The sequence below is a fragment of the Lolium rigidum genome, chromosome 1, assembly GCF_022539505.1.
Source record: "Lolium rigidum isolate FL_2022 chromosome 1, APGP_CSIRO_Lrig_0.1, whole genome shotgun sequence".
NCBI lineage: Eukaryota > Viridiplantae > Streptophyta > Magnoliopsida > Poales > Poaceae > Lolium > Lolium rigidum.
The window spans coordinates 109,002,703-109,026,684 of record NC_061508.1 but is presented as its reverse complement, the minus strand read 5'-3'; the positions used below and the strand labels follow the sequence as shown (position 1 = coordinate 109,026,684).

The 23,982-nt window shown below is 49.2% G+C and overlaps 4 protein-coding genes and 1 pseudogene across 5 annotated transcripts in view; 1 reads left to right on the top strand and 4 right to left on the bottom strand.

Annotated features, from left to right (window-relative positions):
- Positions 1 to 8,716: 8,716 nt before the first annotated feature.
- On the bottom strand, positions 8,717 to 12,201 carry LOC124649940 (annotated as a pseudogene).
- A 792-nt stretch (positions 12,202 to 12,993) lies between these two features.
- LOC124649384 (sugar-phosphatase AraL-like) lies at positions 12,994 to 15,304 on the bottom strand. The gene is made up of 7 exons (XM_047189066.1): positions 15,179 to 15,304; positions 14,811 to 14,880; positions 14,559 to 14,718; positions 14,382 to 14,463; positions 13,885 to 14,101; positions 13,697 to 13,761; positions 12,994 to 13,474 (listed from the first exon to the last, which is right to left on the bottom strand). Exons 1-7 carry the CDS (start codon positions 15,251 to 15,253, stop codon positions 13,220 to 13,222), a joined length of 924 nt encoding a protein of 307 aa, XP_047045022.1. The 5' UTR covers positions 15,254 to 15,304; the 3' UTR covers positions 12,994 to 13,219.
- Positions 15,305 to 15,772: 468 nt separating this feature from the next.
- LOC124649497 (60S ribosomal protein L7-1-like) lies at positions 15,773 to 17,285 on the bottom strand. Its single transcript, XM_047189145.1, has 4 exons — positions 16,942 to 17,285; positions 16,709 to 16,846; positions 16,509 to 16,611; positions 15,773 to 16,134 (listed from the first exon to the last, which is right to left on the bottom strand). The coding sequence occupies exons 1-4, from the start codon at positions 17,229 to 17,231 to the stop codon at positions 15,919 to 15,921; spliced, it is 747 nt and encodes a 248-aa protein (XP_047045101.1). The 5' UTR covers positions 17,232 to 17,285; the 3' UTR covers positions 15,773 to 15,918.
- Positions 17,286 to 17,625: 340 nt separating this feature from the next.
- On the top strand, positions 17,626 to 21,652 carry LOC124649217 (methionine aminopeptidase 2B-like). 2 transcript variants are annotated; one of them, XM_047188967.1, is made up of 13 exons: positions 17,626 to 17,700; positions 18,046 to 18,154; positions 18,709 to 18,850; positions 18,999 to 19,041; positions 19,126 to 19,233; positions 19,468 to 19,567; positions 19,656 to 19,801; positions 19,876 to 19,967; positions 20,104 to 20,198; positions 20,502 to 20,598; positions 20,692 to 20,835; positions 21,049 to 21,266; positions 21,352 to 21,652. In XM_047188967.1, exons 2-13 carry the CDS (start codon positions 18,080 to 18,082, stop codon positions 21,460 to 21,462), a joined length of 1,371 nt encoding a protein of 456 aa, XP_047044923.1. In that variant the 5' UTR covers positions 17,626 to 17,700; positions 18,046 to 18,079; the 3' UTR covers positions 21,463 to 21,652. The 2 variants fall into 2 exon arrangements, with proteins under 2 accessions (XP_047044923.1, XP_047044861.1); XM_047188905.1 differs by having other exon boundaries at positions 19,123 to 19,233.
- Positions 21,653 to 22,592: 940 nt separating this feature from the next.
- Positions 22,593 to 23,982, bottom strand: part of LOC124649929 (acyl-[acyl-carrier-protein] desaturase 7, chloroplastic-like) — a 32,102-nt gene continuing 30,712 nt past the window's right edge. Inside the window, exon 3 of the mRNA XM_047189502.1 lies at positions 22,593 to 23,612. Within this exon, the coding sequence (XP_047045458.1) occupies positions 22,593 to 23,612 (1,020 nt within the window). The remainder of the gene's footprint in view (positions 23,613 to 23,982) is intronic.

Here is a 23,982-nt window from a genome sequence, read left to right as displayed (position 1 = left end):
GCGGCTCGCCGCGCCCGCCGCTAGCCGCTTCCGCGGTGCGGCGCCTCGTGCATCGGCCGGCCGCCGGTCGGGCCGCCGGGCGGCTAGGGCTTGGCCGGATCCGGGCTTGTGGGCCCGGATCTGAGGCCTCGCCGTGGCTCGGCCGCTTGTCGGGTGGCCGAGGACCGGACCGGCGGCGCCGGTTTTGGCGATCTGCCCGCTCGGGCTTGTCGGAGCTCAGTGAGCTTCCGGCGGTGGGCGCCGTTGGGGTGACGTCCCGCCATTTTGGAGTCGCCGCGGGCGACGTCCTTGCTAGCTATCCGGGATGTGGTCCCCGGGCTGGCTCAGCACTACGCGCCTACTCCGCCGGCTGCGGTATTTTTCTCCCTCCGACCACTTTGGTCGTGCTCGTGCGTGTGTGCTCGCGCACCGGGGATGGTGGACATCGTGGTGCCGCCAATCTAGGGTCTTGGACGCCTAGATCCGGGTCCGGCCGAAACCTCCGCCAGCCCGAAGACGTGTTTCCTGCGGATGAGTCGAGTTGGGGCTAGCTCATAATGTGACTTAGGTCGGAGGCGCGGCGGTGATCTCCGCCTTGTCCGCTCTACGTCCTCGCGACGGCGTCCGGATTTTCGATCTAGGTTTGGACCTCGGCGAAAGCAGCGCATGGCTCTGGCTCCGTGCCGGCGACGGCGTCACCTCGCGGGTGTCGTTCCCTTGTTGAAGGCGTCCCGATGATGGCCCTCCTGTTCGAAATGATGGACTCCATCACCCGCTTCAATCTGCTCCTCTTGGAGGCCTCGCTCGTGTAAGCCTCTCTAGTAGTGTCTCGTGGAGCACCGTGTGACCTCTCGCTGGTGTCGCAGCCCTCCCATAACGTCGGCCTGGCTGCTTTTACACGGTTTGCTACGGTAGCTAATTTCCTTCCTAGCGCCTTGGGGGGCTTTGCTAGGTCGGCGTCTGGTCGTAGCTCCTGCCAGTGTGCCTATCCCAATGCCAGGGGATGATGTTGTGTGTTCGGTCTGGACCTAGCCCGAGCTCCATGGGTGGTGGTTCTCGGGTCTGGGTGAAAACCTTGCGGTGTCCTCTCTGCCGGCGACGATGACGCATTCTTGCGCCATTCACCTTCTTGGAGGCGTCGCCGCAAGACCCTCCCTCCTTTGGTTCCTCAAGTTCTCGCTAGGTGGACGGCCCGTCGTTGAGTTCCCCCTTGAGTTGCGGCTTTGGTGCGGTGGAGGTTTGTTGGCGTGGACTCGGTTGTGATCGCTCCGGTGCAACGGAAGACAAGGCTCCCTCTTCATGGATCAAATGGCGCTTCGGCTTGCTTTTCCGTGTTGTCTTTTGTTGTGGTTTGGGTTGTGCGCTTGGCGCGGGTGTGTTGTAACTCTTGGTGTAACTCCTAGCCGGTTGATGGCTTCGTTAATTCAAAGCCGGGCTCACTTCGAGCCTTCCGTCTAAAAAAGAGAAGCGAGACTTGGGAGGAAGATGGCGTCGGTGCCCGCGTTAGGTGGTGATGTACAGGCCGGGACGAACCGTTTTTCCTCTTGACTAAGCGGTGGCATTCTCTGTAAATTCGACTGAAAATTTAGGGTACATTAAAAACGGACGAAAATTCTGGGGAGAAACCTTACTTCCTTTATTAGTAGGTATAGATAAGCGGTGGCATTCTCTGTAAATTCGACTGAAAATTTAGGGTACATTAAAAACGGACGAAAATTCTGGGGAGAAACCTTACTTCCTTTATTAGTAGGTATAGATGTAATCTTGTAATATCATATCAGAACCTTCAGTAACAATAAAATTTTAGAGGATAGAGTCCTAATGCACAGGGGCAAATGACTAAACAAAAGTTCCAGAACAGGAAAGCGTCACAGTGGTTAGAAAAATGTAAATGCCGCACAACTGCCCTAGCGGTCGAAACAAGAAGAGAAATGGAATATGTGAAAAACGATGAATAGGCCCCTGAAGTGTACTGAATAAAAAGTAGGTGAAGATAAAATTGAATATACATAAAGCCTCTTTCTGAAAGAATAAACAAATACACAGAAAACCATGCATCCCTATATAGAAATGGAGGTTTGCAGTGAAAAGCAGTACTGGAAGAGGGGAGGAGGCTCCTCGTCAGGCCTACGGCGCAACCACCTCGTCAGCATCAGAGTTAGAGTCAGCGGTCAGCACACGCTGGGAGGAGCCTCTTCAGAAACTTTTTCATGCTCGATTCTGTTTCTTCGTGCTGGAACTCTGGTGCTTGAATGCATTTGATCGCAATCGGCTCCGGCCAGACTGCCGCCGCCGCCGCCGGATTCGCGGTCCAGCTGCGCTTTGGAGGGCAGGCCCTCCTTCCGCTCGTTCCTGCTGCCAAGCGGCAACATGGGCTCTGAGCCGGGTAATCCCTCAAGGAGGCCGATGGAGGAGTTCAGCTCCTCCACCAGCACACCGGCGATGGAGGCCGCGGCCTACGAGATGCGCCGCACGCATCTGACCATCATCATCTCCGACTCCAAGACCAACATCAGCACGGGCTCGGTCGCCAAGGCCATCCGGGACGAGCTCGGCTTTCCCTGGACAGACATCCACGTCTCCGCCACCTTCCCCGACGACTTCCTTGTCGGCTTCAAGGAGCCTTGGCAATGCGACTTGGCGTTCGAGCGACGCTCCATCCCGCTTCGCCGAGGCAGCATGGTGTTCAAGTCCTGGTCGCCGACGGCGCGCGGCAGGCCGGAGACCTGGCGGTTCTACTGTCGTGTGGTCCTGGAGTGCGCGCCCCTCAACGCTTGGGACGACTGGGACACCGTCAGGGCCATCATTGGCGGCGCCTGCAAGCTTGACAACATCGAGCGCCGCTCGGTGACGCGCGACAACACGGCGGGCCTGTTCGCCTGGGTCTGGACGATGGACCCGGACAACATCCCCAGGGTCAAGTCCCACTCCATCCTGGGGCGGCTACCCGCGCGAAGATCGGGCCTCCCGGAGGGGGCTCCATCGGACGAGGGCGTTGACAGCACGCGCTTCCGCATCCTTGTCCATCTGGACACTGTCAAGGATTACCGCCCGATCCTGGATGGGGATGGACGGCGCCGGCGCGACATCGACTTCCCGGCCGTCTTCCACAAGGAGTGGCAATGGGGTGAGCCGGACGGCGCAACCCTGCCTAGGGTCAGGCCAGCACGGAACCGTTTGGGGCCCTCCAACCACCACAACCCAGAGGATGATGACGATGATCATCGGCACGACCGGCCGGGGGGCAGTGACGGGCGTAGGTGTGCCAGCCGCGGGATTGGCCACGGCATTGAAGGGCGCGACTCCAGGGCCAACGGAGGTGGCCACCGGCGCGATCATGGACGGCAGCAACAGCGCCATGATCGTCGCCCTAGCCGTTCTCCTGATCGCCGGCGCCATGACAAGGATGCTGGCCACGAAGGCTCGCGGCGCCGCTCCAAGAGTCCACGCCGCGACTTCGGCGACCTCGAGCGTGAAGACAAGATCAGGGCGCCCGTGCTCACGGCGGCGCCTCTCCTGGTGTCCGCAGCAGGCGGGGCACAGCTGCCTGATGAGGATATGCGTCGGCGGAGCCGGTCCTCTACCCCCGTTGGCTCGGCGGCTATGGGGATGACGCCGTCACCCCGCCACCCTCTTAGCCCTGGCAGCCCTATGCAGCTTTCGCCACCGCCATGTTTCCACCCGGGCCCACGCGGCCGTGACGACGGGCATGCCCCACTCTCCGTCGTGGGGCTGCCGCCTATCGACGACCACTCCACGCAGCCTCTAGCCTCTCCGCCCATTCCTTGGGAGCTGATGCCGGCCGCGGAAGTTCCTTTGGCAAGCGCCTATGCAGACAGTTGGTCCGTCAACATCGTCCATGAGGAAGGCGAGGGGAGTCAGCTGCAGCCTCTCAACCAACGACCACGCGCTTCGAGGTTGATGCTCGGAGCACCTTCTTCGGCGAACACTCCGCCGAGCACGTGCCAACGCCGCAGGCCATTCAAGCTTGGAATGGGGCCTGGCTGAACGGGCCAGAGGCCCCCTTCGACTGGGAAGCTGCGGCGACCGAAGCTGGGATCCAACAAGGCCAGAAGGCGCTTGGAGAGCGCCTCTTTGGACCGGGCAACGCACAGACGCTGCCGGAAGGCGGCGAAGGGGCGGCAACAGTGATAGAAGAAGAGAAGACGGTGTATGAGGTGGAAGATTTCAGCTCCCTCATCCACCACAATGCGACGGGCTGGCAACTACAAGACATCTTTGCGACGCCTCCACTACGACAGCCTTCACCACCGGCATCATCCGATGACATTGACGATGAGCAGCTCTTTCATGTCACAGCCAAGTCCAATGCCCTGCAAGCGCTGCGAGACGCTAACCTCCTAGCACAAAACCAGCTCGATGAAGTAACAACCAAGGTGGCTGACCTCCAGGTTGATTCCAAGACTTCGCTTCTCACTAGGCTCATGGGCAAGATCTCCCTCCCTCGCTCGGTCTTCCTCCAGCCGGAGCAGCCCTCAAGAAGAAGCTCGCCTCCAAGAAGCTTTTCCCTCCACCTCCTCATCTAGGAGGAGTGAAAGGCCGGCCACCAAAGCCTCCACCATGACGCTCGCTCGCAAAGCCCGTGCAAGCGCCCGCAAGCAGCCTTGGTCCGATCAGCCGCGAAGAGGACTTCAGCGAAGACGTCCCGCAGCCAGTACTTGCAGCTCTTCCAGCAGCTCTCTCGTCCGAGCAAGGCACGTCCGGGCCTCGGCGGACCTTGCTGAGGTCTCCAGCGAGCCCGCTTTCCGTCTTCCCGAAGGAGATCCGTGCGCCTCGCTCAAGGAGGCGCCTTACACGGACCGATCAAGTCCGCCCGCTCTCGTCGTTACGTCCTCGATGTATCACAACATCTCGCATCTGCATGTACCATGCCGCCGCCCGTAGCTGGCATGGCTGTCCGTTTATTTCGCAAACGCCGTAGTCATCATGTGTGCTCGCCGACGAAGATGTTCTCGTGCCTTTACCGTAGCCGCACAGGCCCTACGTCAAGCTTGTTGTGCTCCGGCACACATATTGGTCGTCCTTAAGTCTCCATGTTATCAAACCTTAACCTCGCTTAGCCGGAATGTGAGAGGTCTCAACGATCGTGCAAGGCGATCGCCGTTCGAGACCTTGTCGTTAATTCAAAGTGTTCCATCCTTTGCATCCAAGAGTCCAAGTCGGCTCTTTTTGATGATGACATTAGAGTAGATCTTGTTGGGCGTACGCTGGCCGGCTCGGCCTACCGCTCCCGCCGATGGGACAAGAGGTGGTGTGATAATGCTTTGGCGTACCGACCTTCTTACCGCTACATCAGTCAGTGTGGCAACCTTCTCCATCACGGTCAAATTCTGCAACCCAGTAAACAACCTTTCCTGGACCCTAACCACAGTTTACGGCCCCTCCGATGATGAGCGCAAACGTGCTTTCCTCGATGAACTGATTTCTATCTACTCAAATGTAACTGGGCCTTGGGTAGTCGTTGGTGATTTCAACCTCATCCTTCATGACCAAGACAAGAACAAACCGCGGGTAAATAGGAGTTGGATGAGAAGATTCAGGGATGCCCTGGACCGGAGTTACCTCAAAGAAATCAAATTAGTGGGTCGACGCTTCACTTGGAGCAACGAGCAAGATGATCCTACCTTAGTCGACTTGACCGTGCTTTCTCGTAACTCGATTGGGAGGATTTGTTCCCAGCCTGCTAAATTGCCGCCCCAATCCTCTTCGATGTCCGACCACCGTCCGCTCTCGCTCGTCCAAGACCTGGTCACTCGCTGCCCACCAAGGTTTCGTTTTGAGAGCTACTGGCCGTTGCTTCAAGGCTATAGTCAGGTGGTGCAATCCTCCTGGGATGAACCTTGCTCTCTCACCAATAGCTTTGCAATCCTGGACTGCAAGCTCAAACGACTTGCTAAGCACCTAAAAGTTTGGGCCAAGAACTATGTAGGGGACATTAAAAAACAACTTCTGCTGGGCCAAGAGATCATCCTTAGGCTTGACTCTGCTCAAGAAACAAGACAACTTTCGGTTAGGGAAAGGGAGCTCCGGACGACGCTGAAATCCAGAGTGGTCGGTCTTTCCGTGCTCAACAGGATCAAAGCCAGGCAACGGGCAAGGATACAGTGGTTAAGATTGGGGGATGCAAATACCAAGTTCTTTCATTTGAGAGCGGCAAAGAGGAAAATAAAGAACAGAATTCACGCGATCCAATCTGATCTTCAGGCACATGAGCAACATCATTGGCTCGAGCGTGCCGTGTTCACAACGCTTTGATTGGCAAAAGCTGAATCTGCCCAAGCCAGATCTGTCTGATATGGATGCTCCTTTCACTGAAGAGGAGGTCCGCAAAGCTATCTTTGATTCGGCCGCTGACAAAGCACCTGGGCCAGACGGTTTCTCCATTGGCTTCTTCAGAACAGCATGGAGCTTCAACAAGCACGACCTCATGTCTGCGGTCAACAAATTCTTTGATCTTAACGACCCATCCTTCCACTGCCTCAACTCCGCTCTCTTTGTTATGCTTCCAAAGAATGATCAACCGACCCTTGTGACACACTATAGGCCGATTAGCCTCATACACTCCTTCGCTAAGCTGATATCCAAGATACTGTCAAATCCGTCTACAGCCGCACCTTGATGAGCTTATCTCTCCGTGTCAAAGTGCCTTCATCACAGGACGAAGCATCCAGGACAACTTCCTTTATGTCCAAAACCTGGCAAAGCACCTCCATAAAAGCAAGACCCCGCTTCTGCTCCTCAAGCTTGACATTGCCAAAGCTTTTGACACCGTCTCTTGGCGATATCTTCCGGATATGCTGCGCGCCGTGGGGTTCCCACCAAGGTTTCGAGACCGGATTGCCCTCGCTCTTCGGATCAACGATCTTCACAAGTTCTCATCAATGGTGTACCGAGCGGGAAAATTGCCCACTGCAGGGGTTTAAGGCAAGGAGACTCCCTTTCACCTTTCCTCTTCGACCCGGCCATGGAACCACTTCACCGATCGCTTGAGATCGCCACCGATGACGGCTTGCTCTCCAAGATAAAGGGGAAACGGTGCTCTTTCGGGGCCTCCTTATATGCGGATGATGTGGCACTGTTCATCAACCCCACTCGAGCGGACATTCTAGGGACTCGCACAAGGTCTTGGAAGCCTTTGGGGGTGCAAACTGGTTTAATCACCAATCTAACCAAAAGCTCGGCCACCCCTATTCGTCGCAACAACATCGATCTCCATGTCCTACTCAATGGCATGGATGTACCGGTGGTGCAATTCCCTTGCATCTACCTTGGTATGCCGCTCTCCATCAAGAAGTTGACCAAGTCCGACCGGCGATGCTTCTGGACAAAGTGGACCGCTACCTTGCTACTTGGAAAGCAAGGTTAATGAGTAAAGCTGGACGTTTGGAGATGCTCAACTCTGTCCTTACCTCTCTAGCCGTGTACTTGATGACAATCAATGACATGCCACCTTGGGTGCGAACAGAATTCGACAGACGTAGAAGAGCTTGGCTCTGGGCTGGGGAAGCTACTTGCAGTGGCGGCAAATGCAGAGTTAACTGGCGACAGGTTTGCAAGCCAAAAGCTTTGGGTGGGCTTGGGGTTCACTGCATTAAAGCCTTCGGTACCGCCTTGAGGTTACGTTGGTTATGGCACAAATGGAAGAACCCATCACCGCCTTGGGCGCACATGCCCATTCACGCAAGCAAAAACGAGAGGGAGCTTTTTTCTGCCGCAACTAAAATCACCATTGGGAATGGAAAAACTGCCACCTTCCGGAGCGGATAGATGGCTCAAAGACCAAGCACCTTGCTCCATCGCACTCGACATCTTCAAGATCTCCGTCCGAAAAAACAGAACCGTTCATGAAGCATTACAAAACAACAAATGGTCGCAGGACCTGCGTTTTCAACTCTCCATTGACCATCTTCCGCAGACTTCTTTGCCTTGCCGAGCTTCTAGAGGAGGTGACTTTATCCGACGAATCGGATGACATCTCTTGGCGGTTTGATACGAAGGGATCCTATACTCGCTCTGGATCCGCATACAAGATTCGGCTTCCTAGGATCGACAAACACAAACTTCAAAAAGGTCGTTTGGTCGGGCTGGGCACCGCCTAGGTGCAAATTCTTCATTTGGACTCTAATGCTAAACAAAGTGCTAACCGCGGATGCTCTGCTGCGACGGCATTGGGAGAATAGTACTTCGCCCACTTTGCCGCGAAATTTGGAAACCCCAACTCACCTTTTCACCGAGTGCACCTATACCATCGAGATTTGGACAATAATGGCGGCACGTCTAAATTTGAATGCTATTCAACCATGCAAATGGATAGGCAAAGACATGACAATACAAGAGTGGTTCACAACCATTGTGGGTAAACATCCCAAAAGCGAAAGAAAGGAGATTTTCCCTGCAGCAAACTTGATCTGTTGGGAACTTTGGAAGGAACGAAATAGAAGAATCTTCGACAAAAAAGAGCAGGATGTGGCCGGATTGATTGGCAAGATTATGGACGAGGCCAGGGCATGGAAGCAAGCCGGAGCTCCAATCCCTCTTGTTGACCAGGCCAGTGGAGCCCCTTTTGATCCGGGTTAAGGTGTTTCGCCCCTTTGTTTTCTCCTTTTTTCTCTTCTCTTCGCTTTTTGCTCTTCGTATCCGTGCTTTTCGGGCCGGGTCACCCTTTTGTATGCTTTGCCTTCTATTGCAATGATAACAACAGCTCTCCTGCTGACATTCAAAAAAAAATAGAGGAGAGCAAGTGGAAATACTCCCCACCTTCTCTGCAACGCCTTTGCAACTCGGGGCAGCCAGTTATCATCAGGGATCTGATGGCTGGGGGCCACTGGACGGGACCCAGCTGGAATTTCTCTCCACCGGGGCCTTGAATCTGCAACCGCTCAAGGGACGCAAGGTGATTCATACTATCTGGTAGAGCTTTCAGGTCATACCAGCGATCCACATAGAGAACTGTCAGCTTCGTTAGATCTCCAAGGTTTGAAGGTAGTGCCACAAGATTTTTGCACTGGCTAATCTTCAATTCCTCAAGGGACGCGGCCAACTTGGGAAGCTCCAGTAAACTGTGACATCGGCAAATATGTAACTTCTCCAGATGGGGCAGCGGCAGGGTCTCCTCAGAAGATGAACCCCTCCCTTCCAGGTTGGTACACAAAGAAATATGCAGAAAGCTGAGGCGAACCAAGCTCTGGAACTCCTCCATTGGCCAACGGACAAGGTTGCTGCATTGTTGAAGCCACAATTCTTCCACAGAGGCAAAGCATTTCCAAAGCCTAAGTTGCGATTTTGACAGTCCCACTGTTGTGATGAAGCAGTTGGGACCACGAAGCTTCAAAACCCGAAGGGTTTCCGCATGTTTTCGGGTTTGCTGATCCTCAGGAGGCAGCATCATCATGTTTGCGAGGGACCAAACCGTTAAACTGACAAGACATGGCCAAAATCCCAAAGGCATGTTTGTAGACATAGTACCTTCTCCATCGCACTGGAGTCACACAATGCCAATGCTGCTAGATGTGCGAGTGAACTCACTGGAAGACTGCAACAATTTGTTATGTTCAGGTCTTTTAGAACGGGGCTGTCTGGGATACTCGCAAGTTTTGGGTGATCCTTCATTTTTAACAATTCAAGCACTGGGAACAGTACCAGCCTGTTAGGATCAGTTAAACTGGTTTCTACCCATACCTCCAAGTTTGGCAACTTATGTAAGGTCATTTCCTTTAACATTGGGAAAATTTGAACAGGGTACTGTATCCTTCACCTTCCATATGAAGACTGTTACATAATGTGGTCAGGCTACCCATGTCATAAAGAAACAAATTCTCAAGAGAAGTTGACATTCATACTAAAGGTATATTCTCACATCTTGGACAGTTGGACATTTTTAACTTTCTTAGACACTGAATCATCCCAGGCTCTCTCATCCAGTGTGATATTTCGAGGCCACCATATCCATGTACCGCCAGAATTTGGAGTTTACTATGAGGTGTAAGAGACTCCAACACTTGCTCCTCATTACATGCCTCATCTTCAGGCATGTCATATTTTCTGCGGCCCCAATGCATCAACAGTTCAACTATATTCAGCTTTTGGTGGAGATTGGCTTTTTTCACATCATTTCCACTATTTATTTTTCTCAAATTGCACAGTTCCAACCTCTTTCCAAGGCGGTGCAGATCTTCGAGCTCATCAATGCCACGGCCAACTTCAGTCTCCACAACAAAATTTGATAGTGTACGAAGATTGCTCAGTAGCTTAATATTTGGAGGCATCCGTTCCAAACTACCACATCCAAAAAGATAAAGGTGAACCAGCTTCCTCATAGTACTCATATCTTCTGGTAAGTGTTGTAGGATCGAGCAATCATTGAGCCTCAAACATTGCAAGTTATACAGCGCACATATTGAATCTGGCAATCTGACAATGCCAGACCTGGAAAGGTCAAGATACCTTAAATGTTTTCCATTTATGACCTGGTTATGGATAATAGAAGAATTGTAGCAATGCAACACTCTTAACGATGCCAGTCTTAACTCCTTAAGATTCTTGGGTAATATTAATGGCTCTAAAAAGGTGCGGAGATATACAGTGTCTTTCAACACACCATTGTTTTGCTCCTCTTCATCATACTTTAAAGTTGTCACGTGACGAGCATGTTTGACCGATCCTTTCTGCTGAATCAGTTCTTCTACAGTTGCACATTCGTCCGTAACATGTTTTGTGAGGTCATGCATTAAATCATGCATTTTACATCCGATTGCGTCATAGCTTGTGTCGTTACCATTGCAATACCATTTCTTCATTTCCAATTCTTGGAAGAAGGATCTACAAACCAAATCACAGAAAATGGATTCTCCCTTCTGTGTCAACTTTGTTGTGTCATCGTCCTGAATAAAACCATTTGCCATCCAAAGTTGGATCAATAGATCCTTCTCCATCTCATAGCCCTTCGGAAAAAGTGCGCAGAAGGCAAAACATTGTTTCATTTCAGATGACAAGTGTTTATAGCTTACTTTTAGTATGGACATAATTTCATCTTTGCCTTGGACACTATCCCCGATGTTGCTTTCTTCAATTGCCTCCCATTCATGCAGTTGTTGTTTTGAACTCATCAAACCCCCCATTATCTTCAGAGCAAGAGGCAGTCCCCTACATTTCTGGGCAATACATCTACCGATGGTTACCAATTCCGTTTGCTCCTCTACACAATTACTAAATGCTTTTTTTGAGAACAGTTCCCGTGAGTCATCATCACTCAGGCACGATAGCTTATGAGGTCCTAGTGTGCCCATTATGGACGCCACTCGCTTGCTTCGACATGTGACAACTATGACACTTCCCAGCCCACCAACAGAACATAGCAGTGGCTTTAGCTATCCTCCCACTTTCTGTCATCTTCATTCCACACATCATCAAGAACAAGCAGATACCTTTTCTTACCAATGACTTCCTGAAGACGCACTCGCAACAGCTCAATGGTTTCTGGCAAATTGCATGCTCCTTTGGTAGCCAATTCAATGACCGATTTCACAAGAGAACAAGCTTCGAAGTTTTCTGAAACACAGTGCCACATGTTCAACTGGCAATGTTGCTGGACCCTGTGGTCATTGTACACCATCTTGGCAAAGTCTTGCCCAAACCTCCCATCCCAAAGATTGGCAGAACCTGAACCTTCTGATTATCTTGCTGGTCAAGCAAAAGCTTCACCACCAACTCCCTGTCGGCGTCCCTGCCAAAGATCTCTGCATATTCACTCAGTGCTGCGTGTGTCTGCCGACAAGGAACCTGTGGCTGCTCCACACTGTTCAGGAGGCCAAACGTGTTCATCTCTTCGACAAGTTCATTGATCTTCTTAAGGACGTTTCTCAGCTTCCTGCTCATGGTAAGACGGAAGAGAAGCGGGCTGTCCGATGTGAAGTGGATAAGTACCTTGCGTGTCTTGGACACGCCGATCTTGGCCTGGGAGCGCAGAGCCTCATACTGGAAGTCGTCTAGGACATCATCAGCCTCATAGGTGACGGTCCTGAAGTCCATCATCCACCTCTCGACGTACTGGTTGGTCTCGCTCTTCACCTCGGCGTCGGTCAGCTTGAACTGGACGGCCAGCAACTGGCGCTCCAGCTTGCAGCCGTCACCGTCAACGCCACACATGCGGGTCACGGTCTGGATGAGCGCGCTCGCAGCCTTGCTGGCCACGCTTCGCACCATAGGGAGAGCAGCAATTCTGCCATCTTGATGTAACCGAGTCTCAGTTGTGAGCACAAAGAGATTGATGTATTCCAGTACAGATTAGGTGAAGACTTGCTGGCAATAATACAGGCAAAAGAGCTAAATATTAGGTGAAGATGGGTCCAGCAGGGAAGGTAAGGTTAGGTAGTATACTGACACTTACCCTGAGAATAAATTTAGTGCTCCCTCTGATTTATAATAAGTGTCAGGGATTTAGTTCGGAGGGAGTAGACAAAATCTTCCATTTATTTACTTCCCAGCCATCGCATCACTCTTGAGGAAAAGTTTAGTGTTCCCTCTGATCTATAATAAGTGCCGGGTATTTAGTTCGGAGGAAGAGTAAACAAAATCTTCCATTTATTTACTTCCCAACCATCGCATCGACTCTTGAGGAAAATTTTAGTGCTCCCTCCGATCTATAATAAGTGTCGGGAATTTAGTTTCAGCATAATCGAGTTCCTTCACTAGATGCAATTTCAGCAATGGTCTCAAAAAGTTGTTCATATGCATCAAGAAAAACATAAGGTGTCAAGTAAAATAGGCAGCCTTTCACAGGAAAATATACCACAAAGAAAAATGGAACCGGCAATATCTTGGCTGCTGGAGATTTGCGAATTAATCAGAAGGAGTAACTTGTATCAAATGATAATAGAGGTGTTCTATAAAATGCCTGATGTTGTTCCATCACTTGTATTTTTGAGTGACTAGCGGTTCATAGTAGACTACTGCTTGAACCGCCATTTACATTTCTTTCTCCGTATGAATTCAAGATGGTCAAAGAAAAACTTTGCAGATATGTACTTAACTGAATAAGTACAGGCATACAGGTCCATTCTGGCATCAAAGTTCCTATCAACCAAATCAATATTGGATTTTATTCCCCCAAAAAATACATAACAAATTGGCACAGCACAGAAACACCTCCGTGCTCTCATCAGCAATTCAAAAGAGTACGTTTCCCAGTGTAAAGGGTATACCTGAGTCTGGAACTCTGTTTCTACCATGTAAATGAAGGCAACACATGAGATGGGTATGAGCTATGTTTGCAACACAATGCGCTGACGGCATCATCTCCAGCAGTTTCTCCAAATTCGTTGAGTCCAAGTTCAGCCGCATGGATCCCTGCGGTGACGAACGCAGATGCCATTCCTGCTCCGTTAGCGCCTTTGATGTCGTGATGCAGCGAATCCCCAACGGTGATACATTCGTGGGCTTCAACACCTGCTACGGACATTGCTGATGTATAGATAACCTGAGAAAGCAGCAGCATATGAGTACCTTGCAAGGTCAGTTGCAACACACAAACTAAAATACCGAGAAAAAGGCTGTTTAAATCAAGCAACCAACTACAGTTGCAATCACAAGATCACAATCCTGTGGCTCGCCATAGCGTGAATGCCATTTCAATTTTGTATGATGTTAAGTAGTTCAAGTATTCACTTAATCTAGAGAAAGTAGACATGTCATATATTACCTTATCAGGCTTTCCCATCCACTTTACTTCACCACCAAGGCTCTCATATTTTGCTGCCAGAGTACCTAAAAGATAAACAGATTTTGAGCATTTCTGTTCTATCAAAACCATCAGCTAAACAACTCCATTATGTGTTATCTATTAACTGTTATTAAGTAATCAGCGTGTCATCAAACAAATTAACCCACCAGGCATGACACGCAGCTCTCGAGCTTCAACAGTGACATAATCTGGATTAGCTACCACCATTGGGAGTCGTTTTTCACTACCAAGCACTAGAACCTGCTCAAGCTCCTCAAGGCTTTTGGGAAGCGGATCACCTGAAGGCAAACCCAGGGCTTCAGTACCATGGACTAGTATAAACTCTGCATCATCAACATTGCTCACAACTTGCAAACCAAGGCCCTATAGGAGAATACAAGTAATACTTATTAGGTCAAATACATTTGTAGTTCAAATACAACCAACGGCCTGATAAACAACAACAAAAAAATCATTTGTTATGGAATCTTGCAGATCTCATAATAGTATTACTAATGCATTTTGATATTCCATGCTTGCCATTATTAATACTTATCCATAAATGTTAATGACCTCGGCCATTTGATGGGAACATATGGCAAACAAATTTGAAGCTAATACTCAGAAGAAACAACTTTTACCGAAGAATAACATGAGAACAAACCTCCAGAGAAATTGCTCCTCGGCTGCCCCATGTCAGATGGATACACTTCCTTCCAAGAGCCGCAAACCATGGGTCATCCCTCCTATTTTTACAAAATCAAATCAGAAGTTCACCTTAAGTTTATGAGTAGGTTGCATCGAATAAAAAGCAGAAGAGACATCAGCATGAAGCTTATACTTCTGAAGGTACTGATGCGTGAGCTCCCCGCTAGTGATCGCTCCAAGAAAACAAGACGTGTCGAAACCAAGGCTGCTCAGCTTCTCCATGGTCACCGACGACCGTCTCGAGGAGTTGCTGATTATCACCATCTTCGCGCCATTCCCCGCAAGCTTCTCCACTGCAACATCCATACCTCAGTGAGCTATCACGTTGCAGAACAAAGAGACAATGTTAAACTGAAGATAAATTGCAGTGTCTGGACCAACGTACATGCCAAGACGGCGCCAGGGTAAGGTTTCTTGCCGTCATGAAGAACACCAAACTGGTCCAGGAACCATGCCTGCCAGACACACTCAGGTGTGAAGAAAACAATAGCAGGAGCCAAATGGTATGGATGCGTTCACGGGTGTTCTAGTACATGATGAACACAAACAGATGCTATGCGCAGAGGAACCGGGTCTCCCAGTTCTTTCCCAATTTCTAGCTGAAATTCCGGACGCCCTATGATCCTATGGGTTATTCCGTTAACTGAATCAGCAGCGATTTACGAAGAATTCATGGGGGATCCTAGCGCTGCTGCTACTCGGAGGATGAGCAAAACGAGGGGAGATTCAGTGTGAAGAGAGCGGGATGCTTGCCTTGAAGCGGCCGGACTCGGCGAGGGGTCGGATCCCTGCAAGCCTCTCGAACACCGGCGCCGGCGCTGATGACATTGCCCCCCCGCCGCCGCGCGACGAGATTATCTTTGCTTGCGGTAGGTGAAGGGTGGAGACGAGCAGGCAGAGGCAACTGTGGGGGTGGGGCTCGTTTGGAAGGGTGAGGCAACCAGGCCGCGAAGCAACCAGGCAGTGGCTGGGTCGAGACTTCAGCAAAGGAGCTAACGAACGGCGGCGGTACGCCGCGCGACTCCGGCGTATCGCCGGCCTCACGGCCTCCGACGGCAATCGTAACCGTGCACAAGGTGCTGGTTGCTACATTTTTACTTGCAACGAATTGTACTGATGCAGTAGTAGTTCAGCACTAAAAGTTTCTGTCAAAAGAAAAGTATCCTCAACAATCTGGAACAGCACAGTGGGGAGTATCCAGATGAGATGGGTTTTGTTGTTGCAATTATCATCAAACTTCACATCTTAACTTCTCAAACCAGTCTGACAGTGCGAGTGAACATTAGATTCAGTAAACACGTCACATAATCAGTAAGCTCCAGATGCGCACATGTCAAACCAGGGATAAGAACAGTTTTCTGCTATTTCATGATCTGATGATCCCCAACTCTTGGGCACGGTTTCAAAAACAAAGGTACACTCAGCTATGCTATTACAAAACAGATAAGGTAACGGATCCATGTCTTGTTTGCAGACGACAGGTGCAGACCGCCTCAGTTCAGCTTCTCGATTAGCTCGTTGATCTTGTCGCCACGGTTGCCTGTGTCGCCACCAGCCTTGAAGGGCTTCTTCTTCATCTGCAGCCTCCTCTCGGGACACTTGAGCTTGAACGGCATGAGGAAGCTCGACGTTTCTCTGAAGTGCGGCCCGACCGTGGAGATCTCGTGCACGACATCTTCCAAACATATGACGCCGTGCTCGCCTAGAGCCTGTTTTTAGCAAAGAACATATTTTTAGTGTCCGTTACCAAATAAGGAGAAATAGATCAGATATTGGCTCTGCCACATGAATGCAAGTAGCAATGAAGATAATTCTGCAAAATAAAGTGTTGTAGTGTGCTATGTTTGGAGCATCTGAACCTAGCAAATATTATTGGTTCACAACTGGATACGGGAGGAATTCAAGTTTAGTAGCAATGGTGGAAGTGGCTAGATAAAACTAACAGACATATAATCAGGATATGCCTTATTCTTAATGATTAATACTTCCTAGGTTTATTGTTCGGTTTGCCATAGACAGATTTCACTAATGTCCTCAAAGCTCTACGTGAATTCCAGAACCTCAATCTTCAGAAGATGCATACCTTCTCGATTAGGTCATTGCTGGTAAGGGGGAAAGGCTCCCTGTCGAAGAACCCACGACCCTTCTTGTAAATAAGCTCCTTCACATTCTTCAAATTCGGGATCCTACAAGTACACAGCAATCAGCATAATTTAATCATCGTAAACAACACTGGATCAAGTTGCATTTCAAGCAGCACAGATGCACAATGGAGTTACCCACCCGTATGTGACAAACAGCTCAACAGCCGCGAGCCTCTTGAGGTTAGCCTCGGTGGCCCTGAGGAAGACGCCGGTGAGGACCTGCGTGAGCCGCAGCTTGGCCAAAATCTTCCTGATGTCCGGGTGCACGTCCGTGGTGCTGCAAAACCACACGCAACAGAAAAGAATAAATGTTAATCGCGAGGTTCCAACACCAGCCAAAGAGAGGAGCAGAAAAGTCAGGTAGCTACTGACCCGGGGATGCGGATGGCGAAGATGAGGTTGGCCCCGACGGCCTCGGCGGGGCGCAGCTTGCGGACCCTGAGGCGCGTCCGCATCCGGTTGAGGTCGAGCTCCTTGTTGCGGAACTCGCGGACGAAGTCCTCGGGCCGCTTGATGGCGCCCTTGGCGTCGTTGCGGCGGCGCTGGCGCTTGGCCGCCTTGCGCTCGCGGTTCTTGATGGCCCAGTCCTCGTTCACCTTCCGCTTCTTCAGCACCGTCTCCTTGACGAAGTCCAGCTGCTGCGTCCCCTCCTCCTCCGCCATGGCGTCGGCGGCGCTGGGTTCTCTCGGCGGTGTGGGAGGCGGCGGCGGTCGGGGAGAGGAGGGTTTGGGAGAGAAGAATCGAGAGGAGTTTTCCCTGCTGGGGTCTTAAGCTCTTGCAGAGATCCATTCGTGGGCCGGGCCGGGCCGATGCGAAACTGACCTCAGAAGTGACATTGGGCTTGTGGGCCGTATTGGCCCACTTGGAAGAAAACGTAGTCTTCTTCCCGCAAAAAAATAAAAAAATGCTTTCCGTTCCGTGTTGGGGGCGCCGTTCCCGTTCCGTTGCGTTTGGTCGTCGTCGTACAAAACCTTCTTTCTCGTGGTCCATGGCGGACCACCTGACCACCCTTCTTCCTCACGCGCGAAGCGGCGAACCCCTCCCGTCGTTGCCGTCTTCCAGCCTCTCCTGCTGGCTGCGACGTCGGGCGGCAGCCTGCAATTATAGCCTCGACTCTCACCGTGGGCAAAGGTACACCTACGCGAGTACTAGCACGGCAACTGTTTGGAGATATTCCTCGATCGCTTAGAAATTTTGGGGATGGAATTGCGGGTTACATCCTTGTTGGTAGAGAGATCCCCTTCTGTAAGCTCATGATTAGGATCTAATTAGCATTTATAATTTCATTACATATCTTGGGGTTGACCTCCTATGCCGAATGAGCCCGAGACATCACCATTACTGTTTCATCGTTGGACGTTGTGAGCTTCCGCGGGACAGTTGACATAATTTGCCTTCAAATTGGAGATGTTTTGATATTTAATTTGACCTTGGATCATTTGGTGCTTATGATTTTTTTTCACTTTGCTCATTCAGGTTTTGAGTTATTGTAAGCTTAGGACTGCCCAGTATGTCTGGGGGGAACATCGATGCAGCAACCAAGGAGATGGAGGCATTACATGTTGGGAAGACTCAAGAAACCAAAGTAAGCAGTAAGCTGAAATGCTTATCTTTGCCCTGAACTGACCCATGAAACGTTTTTGTCGCATTATGGTGCATGGTTGATTCTGCATATTTCATACCTGTGTTGGTACATGGAGTAAATTTTGGGGATGATGAAGAAGAAGAAGTTAAGAACCATTCAGCCTATTTATTGATACTATTCTGCTTTGTACAATTGATCTTCTCGTAGTCACGAAAATTACATGTTCTTCTTGCGATGATTTTTTTTTCATTGCCTCGCTAGTAAACTTGATTGCATTGTGTTCATACTATGTCTCAATATGTTTGCGTAACTTGTCCCTGAATTCTTCCGGTAGCGGCTGTTATGAAGCTATCCAACTAGATGGCATGGCCAGCCTTTCTTTATACCTCAGTCGAAATGATCGCGACGCTCCTTCAACTGATGGCAATTACTGTGCTTGCATTGCATGGATTTCTGAACCTCATTTAGCATCCTTCTCTTAAATGATGACCCGTTGCACTGGCAGCACTGTTGTATATTTTCTTTGCTGGTAAATAAGCTTCCCATTTTTGCAGCAGGAGAATCTGAATAAGGTGGCTAGTGTAGAAGATGTAACCTCGCCAAAAGAACTCAAAGTTTCAGATAGCAATGATGGGGCTCCCGGAGGTCAGTCCTCGCCACCGGAAGATGGAGATGATGAGGAACATGGAGCAGCAGGTGACAACTCTACTTTTCAAGTTCTCATTGCAGTTTCTCATCTAGAGCTGGACCAATGAAGCTTCGGCTTTTCTGTTTAGCATTTGGGAAATGGGATGTGAATCATGTGATTACTTACTATTCTAACTTGTGTCTTTGAAATTGATAGCTTCAGTGGCTGCGAAGAAGAAAAAGAAGAGAAGCAAGGCCAAGTAGGTTCCATTTCGATCCAACTATTTGATTGTCATGTTTGGTTTGCTATGTTCTAAAAGCATATGACGTGTTCTCTGTAGTAGAAAGAAGAAGGACCCTCTTCAGCAGACAGATCCTCCATCAATCCCTATTGATGAGCTTTTCCCTTCAGGAGATTTTCCTAAGGGTGAAATCCAGGAATACAAGGATGAGTAAGTATAACCCTATCACCAATAGCTGTTTTGCCGCTGTAATGAACTATCAAATGATAACAATATGGTGTTTTTTATCTTCATCAAAACAGGCTACTCTGATACCTGGGTTAAAATTGCATGACTTTAACTTCTCAAAACGTTGCAGAAATAATATTTTGCTTCATTTGTTCTTAATGATGGACGCTGCAAAATAATTCTCTTCCATAAAGTAATCGTTTTATTGCTATTCAGTAATTTGTGGAGAACAACTAGTGAAGAAAAGAGGGAACAAGAACGACTACAAAAGCCTATATACAATTCTGTTCGCCGAGCAGCAGAAGTTCATAGACAGGTTTAGAATATACTGGCTTTTTTTGCAGCATTTTTTTAAATTGTCTGTCGTTTTATAAAACTCTACAGTGTATGCTATGGTTTGCTAGGTTCGTAAATATATGAGGAGCGTGGTGAAGCCTGGGATGTTAATGATCGAACTATGCGAGACTTTGGAAAACATGGTTCGGAAACTTATAAAGGAGAATGGACTGCAAGCTGGTATTGCTTTTCCAACAGGATGCTCATTGAATTGGTACGGTTATTCCTCTAGAGAGCTTCCTATTACTGCATCGCTTCTTACATTGACTAGAAAAATTCAATGCTTAGGGTTGCAGCTCACTGGACTCCAAATTCTGGTGATAAAACTGTACTACAGTATGATGATGTGATGAAGCTGGATTTTGGGACACATATAGATGGTCTGTCTGTTTTACTATGTTCGATTCTTTCTTCAATGATTGTTTGGCATACATTTTGTAGGATTTTGTCTTTGTAAGTATGAATTCATTCTATTTCTAATTGTAAAGTCTAACATGATCGTGTGATAATTCCCAGGGCACATAGTTGATTCTGCATTTACGGTTGCATTCAATCCCATGTTTGATCCATTGCTTCAAGCAACGAGAGACGCCACAAATACCGGAATCAAGGTAATTTTACATATTTTTGTTCACTCTTCGACGGGTGTGTATATTCTTGGGACATCTTATTTCTGATAGCAGCTCTAGTTTTTGTTGAAGCTTCTGCTTTTGATTACTCCATTGTTGTCTTTATAAGTTTGCATGTTATGGCGTACTGCTATCTCTCCGTCAGTTTGTGTACAGAGATTTGCTTGTGTCTGATTTGACTTTTTTTATGAGTTGTTAATGTTCTGTTGCATAGTTATTTGAAATCATACTCTTTTAAACCAGGTCTATTCTTTGTTATTCAACAACGTTTGTCCTTCATTTCAGGAAGCTGGAATAGATGTACGGCTTTGTGATGTCGGTGCTGCAATCCAAGAAGTCATGGAGTCATATGAGGTTGAAATTGATGGGAAAGTTTTCCAAGGTGCATGCATTTTCATTATTTTTTCTTAAATTCTGCACTAATAGAGCTGTGTGACAGCATTAAGATTCAAAATGCTTGTTTGTTTTGTGACAGTAAAAAGTGTGAGAAACCTCAATGGTCACAGCATTGAACCGTACCATATCCATGCTGGGAAATCAGTTCCAATTGTAAAAGGTGGGGAGCAAACAAAAATGGAAGAGGGTGAATTTTATGCAATTGAAACTTTTGGGTCCACAGGTATGTCACTATATAGCTTGAGCTCATATTTCAGTACACTAAATGTCCATTTTTTCTTATAGCATTACAGTAGTTTGTAAAAGGGCACTTTCCCTTTTATTTAACTATCATAACATGACTTTCATGGCTGAACAACCGATATATGTTTTCCCTACTTAGGCTCATGTTAAAATCATGAAAAGATTTACATTTACTGTGTCATTCTGTTGACAGGAAAGGGGTTTGTGAGGGAGGACTTGGAATGCAGTCATTACATGAAGAACTTTGATGTTGGGCATGTACCATTGAGGGTTGCCAAATCCAAGCAACTTCTCGGGACAATCAATAACAACTTTGGAACACTTGCGTTTTGCCGTCGTTACTTGGACCGTATCGGTGAGGCCAAGTATCTCATGGCACTGAAAAATCTATGTGATGTTGGCATTGTGCAGGTATATTAAAATATCACCATTTCCACTCAAATGTCTGATTCTTATCATAGTCATGGTTACTCACGGTTTTCTGCCCTGTTTGCAGCCGATCCCTCCATTGTGCGACGTGAAGGGCAGCTATGTGTCGCAATCCGAGCACACCATCTTGCTCCGACCAACCTGTAAAGAAGTCATATCCAGAGGCGATGACTACTGATTCGCGCGACAGCCGCTGTAGCTGTATTGGTTGGGCAATCTGTGTTTTCTTTGATCTAATGGCACCTGAGAATCAGACATATAATGCTCATATGCACGGTGGTGTACTCTTAATTGAGAACCTTCTGTTTCTTTTTTTTGGTTTACAATTTGTGCAAACTGGTTTGAAAATTTTGCTACTTGGTTGTATTTGGCTGGATTGCAGTGTAAAGAATAGTCTTACAATTCAGAGAACTTTATCATTAGCATGGGACAGTCGGAAGTTTATGTCTTCATGATATGGCGATTTCTTTTTTAGCTGCACAAACTGTTAGAAAGTTTTCTTCTGTTTACAGATCTATGCCCTCGACTAATCACATATTGCTGGAAAAATATTTGTGCTCATTAAAACTTAGTTTAAAATTCTGGTGTGTATACAGTCCTACATAGATATACTTTCTTTGAGAAACATGTACTTAAATGAAACTAATATCTAAATGAAGGAATAGATCACTTGATTATGAATTATTAATTATAATTAATTTTGGCATCGTGAAAGACATACTGAAGATGGCATAATTATACACCGCACTTATTTGTAGGACGGAAGAAAATTTTGTGTTTTTCATTAATATACCGATTAATCTTGGTGTCGCATACCAGAGTGTATTGCGGATCGCCATGCATATGGAGAAAAACTGACTCAGTTATGTGCACCCCGTTCACCCCATCTTCAGGGCAGCCATCTTCGAAAAAAAAGATTTATTCTTTCTGCTCATTCGGTTTTAAGTTATTGTAAGCTTTGGACTCTACATGCACTTCTGTTTACAAACAAATATTTATCTTGATTTATTAAATGCTATTTCTTATTACTATACAATTTATTTACATTTATATTTTATAAATATATGGATATTGATATTTTGCATGTCGTGTTATATAACAGATCAACATCTATTTTCATGTATGAGAACATTTATTTCGATAAGGGGACAAAAAAAATTGTAACACAACTAGCTTTTTTCTTGTTATTGAAATATTTTATAAGAGTAAATACGGTTTTCGAGATATAAATAAAACTTCACCGAGGAAGTGCAGCTCATGTGAAATCCCTTGAGGAATGATGAGGATGCAGTGAGCGCAGAGCCGCGATTAGAGGTTGACGGGCCTACAAAAGATCCAGCTAAACGGGACGGACTTTGTGGGCCGCTGAGCACTACGGTGGTGGGCCCTTTCTTCCAGCCTGCGGATCTTGTGCGGCAGCGCGCAGACGTACTCCTGGGCGCGCCTCCCTTCGCCGGTGAGCCCGTCACCCAGCTCCTCCACGCGCCACTGCTTGATCAGGTGCTCCACGATGCCGCGGTAGTCGGAGGCCCTGTACACCCCGGCCTGCTGCGCCACAGCCGCGTAGTCCGCGAAGAGGTCGCCGCCCGGCGTGTGGCAGCCGTCGTCCATGAGCGACGCCGGCATGGTGATCCGGCGGCGCATCATGTACGCCAGCGCCCGCACGGCGCCGTCCGGATCGACCTCGAACAGCTTCCCCACGACTCGAGTGTAGGCCGCCTCGTGCCGCTTCTCGTCGGAGGCGATGGCGCCGCACACGCGCGCGAGCACCGCGTCGCCGTGCTCCCTCGCGAGGCGCGCCGTGTTGCCGTGGGAGATGGAGGTGGCGCGCTCCTGGAAGGCCACGTAGATGAAGCCGTGGTACGGGCTCCGCGCGGCGTTCATGACCATGCCGGACTGGATGAGCCGGTGGACGGTCCCCTCGACCCGCCGCATGTCGACGCGGCCGGAGAGGAAGAGGTACCTGTTGAGCACGTCGCCGTGGCGGTTCTCCTCGGCGGACCAGCCGCGGATCCAGCGCGCCCAGGCGGTGGCGCTGTCGCCGGTGAGGTCGCGCACGCCCTCGAACCGGTTGGGTATGCTCTGGTACGTGGGCAGCGCCTCCTCGGTGACCATGTTGCCCACCAGGCACACGAGGTGCGCGTCGGGGATGCCGGCCGCGCGGGCACGGAGCTCCGAGCAGGCCGCGTGGAAGCCGTCGGACCCCAGCATCGCCGGGTCAGGCAGCATGTCCGACGGCTGCCACGCCGCATCCACGGGCTTGAGGAGAGGCAGCACGTTGGCCTCCGCCCACGGCTCCAGCTGGTCGAACACCTCCAGCTTGGACGGCTCCAGGTACCTCAGCCATTCCTCGTCACCCTCTTCCTCCTGCTGCTGCTTCTTCTTATTCGGCTTGATCGCTGATGCGACCGCGCTTCTATCATGAGCTGCTACGTCGGCCGGCGATGGTGCAGGTGAGCACTTGCTCATGTCCGTCGCCATGATTCTTGTTCGACCAGCGGTACCAGTGCATCTCCTGCGTACAATTACAACGTAAGGTGTACATGTACCAAATTTTCATGATCTAGGAACAACATAAAACTAATTAGCTGGTCCGTACCAGTATGGTACTGAAAGATTCATCAGTGTTTTAGCCCATGGCCGAGAATGGTAGTACACTGGTAGCAATCCTTGCAGCGTTGCCATACAAATCTAGCTA